Source organism: Haematobia irritans, chromosome 2 (assembly GCF_050003625.1).
Source record: "Haematobia irritans isolate KBUSLIRL chromosome 2, ASM5000362v1, whole genome shotgun sequence".
Taxonomy (NCBI): Eukaryota; Metazoa; Arthropoda; class Insecta; order Diptera; family Muscidae; genus Haematobia; species Haematobia irritans.
Window position 1 is genome coordinate 61,343,796 of NC_134398.1, and position 13,539 is coordinate 61,357,334.

Here is a 13,539-nt window from a genome sequence, read left to right on the forward strand (position 1 = left end):
AGTAAAAGAATAAAAGTAACGAATTGGCGCCTTAAAAATAAATATACAAAACAAAAATCATTAAAATTTTTTTCTATCAGTGTATACCTAAGGTGAAACATAATATGTTTGAATAATACAAACAATATTTTGTTTGGACCAATCTTGAAAATATATATGCTTGTGTTTGAGGTATATGTTACAGAAGCGATTTTTTTTAAGATGCAGTGGAATGACACCCAGATGATTAATTAACATTTAAATTTGGTATGACTCTAACGATAGCTACTTTTCATATTATTATGTTCATATTATAATGTTCATAAACTAGTATAATATGTTTGGGAAATATATGCTAATATGATAGAACAGAGACATTAAATTTTCTTAAATATAACGTTTATGGATGCAAACATATATTAATTTAGAAATTTCGTATAAACATATATATGTTTAGAAACGACGGAGATAGATAACGAAATACTTTGATATGTAAAATATAAGATATGTGAACAAAAAAAAAAAAATATTTACAAGAAATAAAAGTGTAGGTTGCTGAGTAAATATTAATGTTTGCTTATTTGTATTCCAAGACAATTATATTTAAGACATTTTTCTACAACCAAACAAATCTATGCTTAGGGTGAAACATAATATGTTTGCTCATTGCAAACAATTTTTTGTTTGAACACATTCTGAAAAAATATATATGCTTGAAGCAGAATATGGTTGAGAGTATATGTTGCTGAGACGATTTTTGGGTGTAAACAATACAATGAACTGAAATCGTTTTCAATACATACCAGCTACTGTGTATATCACCTTTTTATGTTTGTTTCCTTTGGACAGAAAATCTAATTCTTCTCATAGCCCACTACAGTTTCGATAACATTCGTTTAAACAGCTGACGCACGTTTTGTGTTTTGTTGCACTGTCAAACATATGCAATTTTTAATGATCTTACAAACGAACAACGCTTGTAAATTATTGAATTTTATTGTTAAAATCATTGCTCTATTAAGAAATTTCATCGTGTTTTTCTTATTGAAAATTCATGAGCTGCGACGAATCTCATTTTTGGCTCACATACAAGAGGGGCGAGCATTAGAAGACAACACTGAAGCATTTATTTGTAAGATACCAACCCAAATGTTGAAAAGAGTATGCCAAAATTATACTAAAATGGACCATTTTGGGCTTAGTCGCGATTAACATTTGAATGAAATAATCTTCAAATAATAAATTATATAGATCGCACTTTGGATTCTTATAAAGATTTAATGATTTTTTTCTCAATTTTATGTGTTTTTATTTTTTTTTTTTATACAAAGAAAAAAACAAAACTTACATCCACTTCTTTAACTAGAGAATAGTATAATAACATAAAACCATCAACGTGTCAACAAATTTACAAAAAGCTGTATTTGCTAACAAAATGCGCCATAAAGCGTCGCGAATCATTGTTTATATTTGAATTAAGCTTTCAAATATGTAGAAAACCTTATTCTGGCAGTAAGTCTAGGATAACATAAAATAAAGTTTTGTCCATATTTCAGTAAAAACATGTCGGAAATAAATACGGCTAAAAACGCTAAAAGTGTTATAAAGGTCTTCCAAAATATAAGCTTAAAGCAAGATGCAGTTTTTTTGCAACGCTGCTTAATACCCACTTTTACAAGTGAAAAAAAATTGCGTCTAATAAATTTGTCGACAAATATTTACTTATTTTTGTGAAAACGGCGTTTGTAATACAGTTTAGTTACAATTTTCTAAAATTAACCTACGTTTTCCTTCCTGGTGGGATCACTCTTTTTTTGGAAAATTTTACGGCAGTCGTAAGCCTAAAATAACGTCACACAGACCATCTCTGATTGTTGCTATACCCAGTAAAAAAAAAGCGTCGCCAAAAAAGTAGTGAAAATGTTCTTTTTGGATCCGGAAGTGGTGCCAAATTGACACAGAAGCGATGAATTTAACACGGGCTTGTCAACAGCCGCTGCACTGAATTCGCTTCACTTCTTAAGCTGTGAGGCGAATTCAGTGTTTTAGATATGAATTAAGAAGTTTTGTGATATTTTGACAGATAAATAATTTTTACAATTTTTTATGATTTTTAATGTATTATAACGCTTGTCTGGAACGTTTGTGAACAAATATTTTCAAAAATTCGAAATTTTTCTTCAAAGGATTTACCATCTTTTTCGGCTAAATTTAAATAATTTGTACCATTTTATTAATTCTTAATCTCTTTTTAACCTATTTGAAACACAAAAAAAAAATAAATTCCCCATTAAGAATATGAAAAAAGCGAGTTATAAAGAAATTGACTCAAATGAACTTCCTCTACAGTTAAAATAAAGAACATCTTTGGGAGAGCATTTTTGGAAGTTCTATTAAAGTTGTGCCTTGAGAAGAGCTTCCAAATTTTTTTGCTGGGTAATTATGGCAATGTTTGCTTTATTTATTTACCAATTCATATGTCAACTATTTTTATTTAATGCCTACAGATATAGAAACGTAATTATACGTGTGAATAAATTTATTTTTATGGTATTCTCTTCACTACACGAATATTTAACAACAAAAAAATGTTTCGTGCGTTCACAACTGTTTAACCTTTAACAACAAGCAAACAATCAATATGTACAATCCATAACACAATACTTAGGTAAATATACCATAAAAATAGAAGTTTCAGAATAGGGTGGAGGAGAAATCACATGATTAATAAAAAATGTTTGCTTCTATAGAATTCTTCTCTACTACATGTGTACAATAGGCGGTGTAATGTTAGTGTCCCTGAACATTAATATACAATTTTTTACATATGGTGTGCTGAACCTCTTGTTTGTGAAAAATCTCTCAAAATCTCAAATTTTATATAAAGCTCATTTAAAAATATTAAAATTTTTTTCACCTCAATGAACACCCAAACTCCATTTCCAAACATTCCGACACACCCCATTTATAGAAGAAGCCTCATGAACGTACAACTCAAATGGAAAGCCACAACGTGAAATTGAAGTAAATCAAGTTATCTAGAAACATGCAACCTATTAATAAAGAATTCGCGTGCGTTTACCAATTTAACAAGTTGATATGGCCGAAATTTGTTATTGATGTTGTACGAATTAAAAGTTGTTTCAACTTAATGTATTAACAAACAATAAAACCATACCAAAGCAATGCATCGCACCACTCTTCGCAACAAATCGAATCAAGCTGCCAAACACCACCAACTCCAATACCTCCCCCAGCAAATTCAATACAAAGCTTTAATTCAGTGGGGGATATAGGAGAACACGGTGAAAGGTTTTATGAGAACAACAAATTTCCCATTTTGTATGGTGTGAGAGTTAAAGTAGTGGGAGACAATGGGCAAACTGACGCACACACACAGGTTTACGTTAAAGCTGTTGGCAAAATATTTGTATTGTTATTCACCAGAGTGAAAAGAGAAATAGGAAAACAAATGTGTTTGGGAGCAGCAACAACTTCATTAGTGATTCTCAAACAACATTAACGAAATCAATATCCTCAGCAATAACATTATTATCATTTTCATAAGGATAAGCATAAAATAATGGTAGAAGACCACACTGTTTGGGGTCGCGATATTAAACAGTCTTTGGCATTTTTGGATCCTTAAATTAAAGAGACTTTTATTGGTGTTTTAACTTTAGGTCCGACCACCACTAAGCTGACACCATTAAAATCAATCTCCCGGAAGGAGACAAGTCGATAGGGATAAGAAGGAGGATAAAGCCTTTAATTGATATTTACATTTTAAATAATGAAAATTAAAACATTGAGTCGAAAAATTGTAGTAGATTATTATTACGCCTTATGAGCCATGCATTCACACTTCACAGGGAATCTCTATAAGGAATATAGAACATTCAACTTTAGAAGTACACAGTGAACCCATCAAAAAAGAAAATGTAGGTTACAGTCGACTCCGCTTTACTGAAACGTTAAAAATGCAGCCATTTAATTTCAGTTATCCGAAGTTTTTGCTAAAGCGGACTACGGATAACTGAAAAAAACTTCCAGTAATGCGAACTTCGGATAACTGAAAAAGTTTCAGTAAAGCGGACTCCGTACAACTGAAAAAAAAATCCACTCAATTTCAGTTAACCGAACTTATGACCAATGCTATGTACATAAAATAATAAAAACAAGGTGTTTGATTCCGTCACAGGTTTGTGAAGGAAAATTGGAATTCATTTATTTGTGATTTAGAGTGATTTAAACTGTTTTGAAAGTGCCATCTTCACTTGAAATAAAGCGTTCTCAATACGGAAAAGAAAATGTACTCTCTCTCAATAGCGAGAATGTGGCATTTTCAGTAAAGCGAAGTCATACTAATGTGACGAAACTCATTTGAAGACAAAAAACTTTTCAGTAATCCGATTTTTTCAGTTAAGCGGAGTTTCACTAAAGCGGAGTAATTTAAATGAAATGGACAGAAAAAACAACTGGGGAATGCGATCGATTTCAGTTATCCGAGGTTTTTCAGTAAAGCGCATTGCGCTAAAGCGGAGTCGACTGTAATTTTTAACAATTATTAACAAAATTGTTTTACGAAAGCCGATATGATAAAAAAAAAAGTAAATATTTGTTTCGAAAATTTTGTATTTTGAAGAAAACAAAAAATCAAAGCTAAATTTGTAAAAATGTTCTTCACGGTATACATATTGCATTTTTTCAATTAAAATTTCTATTGAAATTTAAGAAATCTTCAGTTATACATTTAATTTATTTAACGAATTTTTAAATGAAAACAAAAATTAATAAGAAAACTTAATTAGATGAATTAAATTCTTTAATTGACGTTGGTGATTAATTCTATGATTTGTGTGGCTGAAGACATTTTAATAAAACGAATTCATTGTTTCAATTAATTTCGTGATTGAGGAGAAAAAATATCTTAAGAAAAATGTCGTATATTCAAATTGAGTGAAATTTTATGATTCTCTTTTGTAAAGGGTGATTTGTTAAGAGCTTGATAACTTTTTTAAAAAAAAAACGCATAAAATTCTCATCGGTTCTTTATTTGAAACGTTAGATTGGTCCATGACATTTACTTTTTGAAGATAATTTCATTTAAATGTTGACCGCGGCTGCGTCTTAGGTGGTCCATTCGGAAAGTCCAATTTTGGGCAACTTTTTCGAGCATTTCGGCCGGAATAGCCCGAATTTCTTCGGAAATGTTGTCTTCCAAAGCTGGAATAGTTGCTGGCTTATTTCTGTAGACTTTAGACTTGACGTAGCCCCACAAAAAATAGTCTAAAGGCGTCAAATCGCATGATCTTGGTGGCCAACTTACCGGTCCATTTCTTGAGATGAATTGTTCTCCGAAGTTTTCCCTCAAAATGGCCATAGAATCGCGAGCTGTGTGGCATGTAGCGCCATCTTGTTGAAACCACATGTCAACCAAGTTCAGTTCTTCCATTTTTGGCAACAAAAAGTTTGTTAGCATCGAACGATAGCGATCGCCATTCACCGTAACGTTGCGTCCAACAGCATCTTTGAAAAAATACGGTCCAATGATTCCACCAGCGTACAAACCACACCAAACAGTGCATTTTTCGGGATGCATGGGCAGTTCTTGAACGGCTTCTGGTTGCTCTTCACTCCAAATGCGGCAATTTTGCTTATTTACGTAGCCATTCAACCAGAAATGAGCCTCATCGCTGAACAAAATTTGTCGATAAAAAAGCGGATTTTCTGCCAACTTTTCTAGGGCCCATTCACTGAAAATTCGACGTTGTGGCAGATCGTTCGGCTATTCATGATGAAATGTCAAAGCATACTGAGCATCTTTCTCTTTGACACCATGTCTTAAATCCCACGTGATCTGTCAAATACTAATGCATGAAAATCCTAACCTCAAAAGAATCACCCTTTATAACCTTTTCCTATTTTTTAGTTCATTTAACTAAAGTACAACAAAAAAATATTAAAGTGGACGAAACCTTTCCATATAGGAGAACTTTTGACAAACCCATAACTATGACCTAAAATAGTTAATAGTGTACACACCCTCAAAAAAAATCGCTTCTTTAACATATGTTCCAAACATATTTTGCAGGAAGCACATATATTATGGGATACTGCCGAAACATTAATATGTTTGTTTTATGTGAACATATTATATGTTTGGAAGCATTTTGAGCCCAAAAAATAACATTTGTATTTATACTTAAATTTTTATAATGAAACTTCGAAATGTGGGTTATTAAAGATTTATAGTCAATAACAGTGCTTGATATAAACGAAATTGACTGATTTTTGGATAAAATATAATTTTTTTTTTTTGCAAAAATAACAATTTTGTAACAAAAAACTGGCGTGAACAGTTTTTTACTAGCATTTAACACCATCGCTCTAAAATGCCTTTTATTTTTCTTTAATAATTAATTTTAAAGAAAATAAACTTTTTAAATTGTTTTAGCTGCAAAACTCGAACTTAATGCCCGCTTTTATATTTGAAGGTGTCCGTCAACTCCTCGTGGACTACTTATTAATAAAGAGGAACTAAACTTTGTTTTTATACATTTTACTGTGTAATTTTTCACTATTTCCTCCTTATTTCATTTTACTGTCCCAACTCTAAAAAGAGTATAGTGCCCTTACGTTATTTTTATGAAGACCCCTGATTTATTTTAACGAACCAAGAAAAAAATTGTGTCTATAATGCCAAAATGATAAACAAAACACATGTCCACACATACATTAAATGCTGCTCTCAAGGCGAAAAAATATGCTGTTTGTTTTTCAAATGTCTATTCTCTTGGTTCCGAATGTCTATTCTCTTTATTCAAATTAAATAATATTTAGACTTAAGCATATCAAATTTTTGGCCTTATCATAAAACAGTTTTCCAAAACAACATACAAGCGGTTTCACAGAAATTGTTATCTTTTGATTCTTTCGCTGTGTTATGTTGATATCTTTCGTCAACTCTCCCGGTTTCCATCTCTATTTCTTTCTCTATACTCTCTCTGACGCTTTGAATAAAATATCACAACATATGAATGTTTAATTGAAATTTGTAAATTTATATATGTTTGCATTCACACATATGATTTTTATGAAACATTCATGCCGCAAACATAATATATTCTAACATATTAACATAGATGTCCCAAACATTTAGTGTTAGTTTAGGAACATTACATGTTTGCACTTAAATATATTGTGTTTTAAAATTGTGCGCTAAACACATTTTGTTTATATCGGAACATATGAAAAACATATTTTTCTAACAGTGCAGTATTTGACAGAGCCGATATGGGGCACTGAATAACATGCCCGACTTGCAGACAAACGATCATGGGTTCAATCCCAACCGACTAAAGTCCAAGAGAATTTTTCTGCGGTGGACTATAACCTTACAGTAATGGGGATGACATTTCAAAGTTTCTCGGAGTGGTTTCGGCGTAATGTTTGGCCTCGGCTATAAAAACGAGGTTCTTGCACTCAGGAAACATAACAACCTGGCAAAAAAAGCGTTGCCAAAAAAGTAATGAAAATGTTCTTTTTGGATCCGGAAGTGGTGCCAAATTGACGCAGAAGCGATTAGTTTAACATGGGCTTGTCATAAGACGGAAGTCCTCCATTTCAACAGCCGTTGCACTGAATTTGCATCACTTCTTTAGGTGTAAACCGAATTCAATGTTTTGGATGTAAATTAAAAAATTCTGTGATATTTTGTCAAATAAATATTTTTTTATAATTTTTAATGAATTCTAACTCTTGTTGGAAACGTTTGACCTCAAATATTTTCAAAAATTCACAATTTTTCAGATTGGATTTAACATTTTTTTCGACAAAATTTAAATGATTTGCACCATTTTATGAGTTCTTTGTCTGTTTTTAACCTATTTGAAACAAAAAAAGTTAAAATTATACATTAAAAGTATGAAAAAATGAAGTTATAAAAAATTTAATCAAAAGAACTTCCTGGGTAGTTAAAATAAAGAACATCATTGGGAGTGCATCTTCTGGAAGTGCTTTTAAAATTGTGCCTTTGGAAGAACTTCCAATTTTTTTTTGCTGGAAAGTAATTTCATCAGAAAAGAAAATTATTGGACATAGAAAGAAAATTATTGGACATTAATTTGCTTTAACTATTTTGAAGTAACAAATGGAATTCAAAATAGCAAAAATGCCTTTAGTGCCATACAAAGATCACGATGGGCGCATTCTCCTCTCATCGAGTACTTTCGGATGGCATAAGTAATTTTTTGTTTGAATTTTTTGTGTTGCACTGTGTTGTTAATTTGTGCTTATATAGTTAAAATAATATATTTCGTGGTTTACAATTCGAGATTTTATTTTCCATTAAAAAAATTGCATTAAGTTTTTAAAATATTTAAGGTGTTTAATAACACTCATAAAACAAAAATTAATACGAACGCCGTATTCTAATTAGATTAAATTTAAAGCCACTTATTGTTTGATATTTTATGCGTACCATAAATGTTTCTAATTAAATTTAAGCACCAATCGCATGTTTTGTACACTTTGGTTAATACACTCATTATATTACCACATAATCCAAATATTTATTTGTTTACTTAAAAAATCGTAAATACAGACATTGAAACCTAAAATTGAACCTAGAAACAAACGTCATATGTGGAAACCGAATTTGAGTTTGCCATGCCATGCCAAACATGGTGGTAGCTAAATGGCCAAAAGGGGATGAGTGAGACCGAGGGAGAGAGGGTAGTATATAAGCATATAGATATTGTATTGCCACAAAATTTGTATTAGATTTATCAAATGATCGTTAAATAACACCACAAATAAATACATTCGCCTATAGAGCCTCTGTAAACACAAACACATACACCTATAAAAATGAAAATGAAAATGTATGAGTTTTGTTATCATGCTGTTGTTATTGTTGTTATTGCTAGCAAATATGTATAAATACCGGAAACACCATCAACGAAACCATTGCAGCCGGAGGTTACACGCCAAACTTTTTCACACATATATACAATAGATCTATGTAGTAGGTAGTAGTTCATTCTTCTAACCATCAATCCATCCGTTCTTCGCCAACCCCCTACCCCCACATACACCAGCAAACGACCTTTTTACGGGGGTGGGGGGTATATGCGTGCGTGATTACACATTCGACTCTTATGACCTTAAAGCACGTAATCTCATCCAAAAAAATTAATGTCAAAATATCCACAGAGAAATAAATTCGAAAAACAACAGCCAAAGGAAAAACAGAGGAGCTCTAAAATTTATTGCAATACCATATGAAATCATTGCTCATTCTCGTATATTTAAACTTGTGAACATTGATTACATGGTTGTAATCTACGGTTAATACATTTGTTCGTGAACCCGTATTACAAGTTGTTGGAATCCGTGTTCAACGCATACGGATGTTTGCCTTTTTCCTCTACGTGTTTCCCCACTTTGGGGCAACAATCGACCGGATGCCAGCGTTAAGAGCAAAAACCAGTAAACGAACTTAACACGAAACTATATTGCACGGAATATAAAATCTGTTGAAATTTTGTAATTTGTATTTTGTCAATGTGTTTCATTTCGACATTTTTCTGATTTAATGCAGACGGTGTTGTGAAGGCAATCCAAGACTTCGCACAGACGACATAGTAGATACTAATAACGACTTTTCATTTCGAAAGCCTTGAGAAAAGAGACAGAAGAAAATTAAAGCAGATCGAATTGAAATGAGGTCATTTGGTACGTTTTTTGTTTAATAGAACAATATTTAACCGAGCAGGATGAGGTGTGTCTTCAATTAAAAAAAGTCTTTTGGGTTGTAATTCGAACATTTCTAAAAATTAGGAAAAAGTGTAGAGTTTGAAGATAGTAAAAAATTATTCCAAACTACGTATCTACAACATACACGAAAAGAAGTAAAGTGCTTTATGGGAAAAATGAACTATCTCTTACGAAAATGGAACTTAATTGTAGTCCATTTTTAATATTTCCACAATGCGTTACTAAAATGCAGATACTTTACTGCAATTTTTTGATTTTAGTTACCATTTTCGAATTTATTCTTTCTCATAAAAGCAAAATTGAACGAAAAGTAAAGAAAAAAAATCATTACCAAATTAACTAATTTACAATTTCTTGAAAATTGAATAGTAAATGAACATTTTCTAGGAATAAAGAAAATTTCATTGGACTTGGGAAATTTGTTTAAAAAAATTTTAAAATAAACTAAATATTGTTTTTACAATAACCATAAATTACTTTTAGCATCAATTTAGAAGCGGACTTTTTTCTGTATAGACATGAACACAACTAAGACATTCTTCTTGAAACCCCATACACATACTGAGTCAAGGGGTATGTGGTTTAAAAAAGAAATGTTAGGAAATTTTACACCGAAAGAATTCTCTTCGTTAATTTTACGAAACATTCTGCGTTAAAATTTCTTCATAAAAAGTACGAAAAATTTTCTTTGAAATAACGAAGAAGTTTCATTCAAGTTGTAAAATTACCGTTCGCGACATAAAATTGTCTTTGATAATGTGCTTTAGTGTATTCATTTATTCAATTTTTTAAAGCATGTCTATCCGACTTCTCATTTGGGTGACAGCATGCTATGAATAAAAGTGAAGCAACCAAACTAAAGGTTATTCATAAACGTAAGATGTAAAGTATTGATGATATGTTTCAAACTTGTTGCTACAACCAAATGCAGTTTGGACTATAAAATATTTTTTCTAAAAGTTCGAACATTTTTTGACAAAAAGTACGAAAGTTTTTCATAAAAAGTACGAAATTGTTTCATTAAAAGTACGTAACAATTTCATAAAAAGTATGCAAATTTTTCGTAACAAGTACGAAACAATTTAATAAAAGAACGAAATTATTTGATAAAAAGTATGCAACTTTTTCATGAAAAGTAGGAAGTTGTTTCTTGCAAACTACGAAAATTTTGGAAGAATTTTTCATCGTAAAAAGAACGAAATATTTCGTACTTTTAATGGAAAGTTTGGTTGTAAAACAATGCCAAATATCGTACTTTTAACAAAATTTTTCGTTTTTTACGAAGGAAATTCTTCTAAGAAGAGAGAATATTTAACGAATCATTTTGCACTAATTTTTACAGCCTAACCTAAAGCGTCGCCAAAAATGTAATGAAAATGTTCTTTTTGGATCCGGAAGGGGTGCAAAATTGACGCAGAAGCGATGAATTTAACATGGGCTTGTCATAGGACGGAAGTCCTCCATTTCACCAGCCATTCCACAGAATTTAGTGTGATCTTAATTCAATATTTTGGATGTAAATAATTCTGTGATATTTTGTCAAATAAATAATTTTTATAATTTTTTATAATTTTTAATAGATTCTAACGCTTGTCTAAAACGTTTGGCCTCAAATATTTTCAAAAATTTACAATTTTTTCAGATTGGATTTAGCATTTTTTCGATAAAATTTAAATAATTTGTACCATATTATGAATTCTTGCTCTGTTTTTAACTTATTTGAAACAAAAAATGTTAAAATTACCCATTAAAAGTATGAAAAAACCAAGTTATAAAAAATTGAATACAAAGAACTTCCTGGGTAGTTAAAATAAAGAACATCATTGGGAGTGCATCTTCTGGAAGTGCTTTTAAAGTTGTGCCTTTGGAAGAACTTCCAAATTTTTGTGCTTTTGACAAGCCCTTGTCAAATTCATTGCTTCTGAACCAATTTTGCATCAATTCCGGATGGAAAAATATCATTTTCATTGATTTTTTGGCTACGATTTTTTGCTGGGTTAGTTTTAGTTTATGAAGCTTAGTTCATATTGGTACGATTTTGCCAAATGTGAGAAAATTGTTCATATTTTAATTATTTTTGCTTACCTTAGACGTGAACTACAAATGAGAAAAACAGTGTTATACAAATGAAGTACACAATTTTACTAAATTGAAATTGAAATTTACTTATCTGAAATTGAGTTTTTAATAGTCTCAAATGAGTATATTTTACTTGAATTGTGTCTGCCAAGAACTTCATATACCGCTAAAGACATTCTAACAATTTTTAATTTTTCTTACAATACACTGAAAAAAATATTGACCTAATATGGAAGATTATGCAACTTAAATTTTAGGACTCGAAATTTACGCAATGCTATGGACAAAATTCTTTTAAATAATGACATTTTAATTAAAAGAAAGTTTATAATCCTTGTTTCAATTTTTTTTTCATTAAATTTAAGACACACATCTTGAAATTTTGCGTCCCTCTGTTGAAGTTGTAGATCTTTGAAGTAAGGCAAATGTTCCTTAAAATAAAGAAAAACATTTTTAATTTAAAGAAATCGTCTTTAACTAAGTGATATATTGAATTTTTAAATTTAAGATAAAACTGCTTCAAATATAGGCTAAGACTTATTTTAAGGATTTGCATCTTTGCTTTAAAGTTTTTTTTAGCATTAAGACAACAGTTTTTACTTTGAAGTACTTGGCATAATTTGGATTTTGAAACTGGAATTTGTTTGTACATGAATACCTTTATTAATATATCGCAAACAGAGAATAAAAATTCGATGAATGAGATCTGTATCCAATTTTAATAGTATATATCCTAGATTTAAACATTTAGGGAACTCCCTGGTCCCTAAAAATGTCTTTATTTTAAAGAAGCCGCATCTTTGGCTCGGAATCAATACCAAAATCCTTAAAGGAAGGTCAAAATCTTTGGATCCAAGTAAACTTTTTTTTGAGTGTATATGAAATTTTATTTAACCACAGAAAAAAAATATTATTTTTAAAAAATTTCTTCAATTTGACAATATTATTAACTTATTTGTATATTTTAGTGTAGATAATCCAAAAAGTGCAAATTATGTGACGCTGTAGTCTTCCGGCGGATAAGTCTTATGTATTTTTTAGTGAAACCTTTGAAATAAGAATGATTATAAAAAAGTTTTCGTGGGTGATTGAGCTTTGGTTGTAATGGTCCATTGTGATACTTTATATGTAGGTTGTTGCATACTTAGTTTAAATTTATTTATTGATTATTATTACTCATAATAGACTAAATTTATTAGCCTATCATGAATAATTTTTTTGGTGTTATGAAAAGATAAAAATATTGTCAAAAATTGAGGAGAAGCATATAAAATACTTGATTGCCTTAAAATAATTTTGGTATAGTATACCATTGTTACATTTATGTAATATAACATTTTTATTATAATTGCGAATCATAATTGCATTACCTATTCGTTAACCATGTATTCTTGTTATTTACTTTCAGGATATCAAACGTCACGATCAAGGCATATATCGTTGTCGCATTGATTTTCGTACCAGCCAAACACAAAGTTTCCGTTTCAATTTATCCGTCATAAGTAAGTATTGCAACACTTATCAACTGCCATTGGTCGGTATTTCCTCTTCCGCAATGCAGTCTTACTATGCCACCATTCATATATAAATCGCATATATATTTGCCCAGACAAAAGCTGTGTAAAGTTGAGCTCCTCTATGTAATAATCTTATTTTTCTTGTTTGGTAGAAAATATTGTAATAACAACATCTCAAGGATAT

The 13,539-nt window shown here is 30.6% G+C and overlaps 1 protein-coding gene across 1 annotated transcript in view; it reads left to right on the top strand.

The window, feature by feature from the left end:
* side-II (sidestep II transmembrane protein) overlaps positions 1-13,539 on the top strand; it is a 645,324-nt gene that overhangs the window by 400,718 nt on the left and 231,067 nt on the right. Inside the window, exon 5 of the mRNA XM_075294734.1 lies at positions 13,247-13,340. Within this exon, the coding sequence (XP_075150849.1) occupies positions 13,247-13,340 (94 nt within the window). The remainder of the gene's footprint in view (positions 1-13,246; positions 13,341-13,539) is intronic.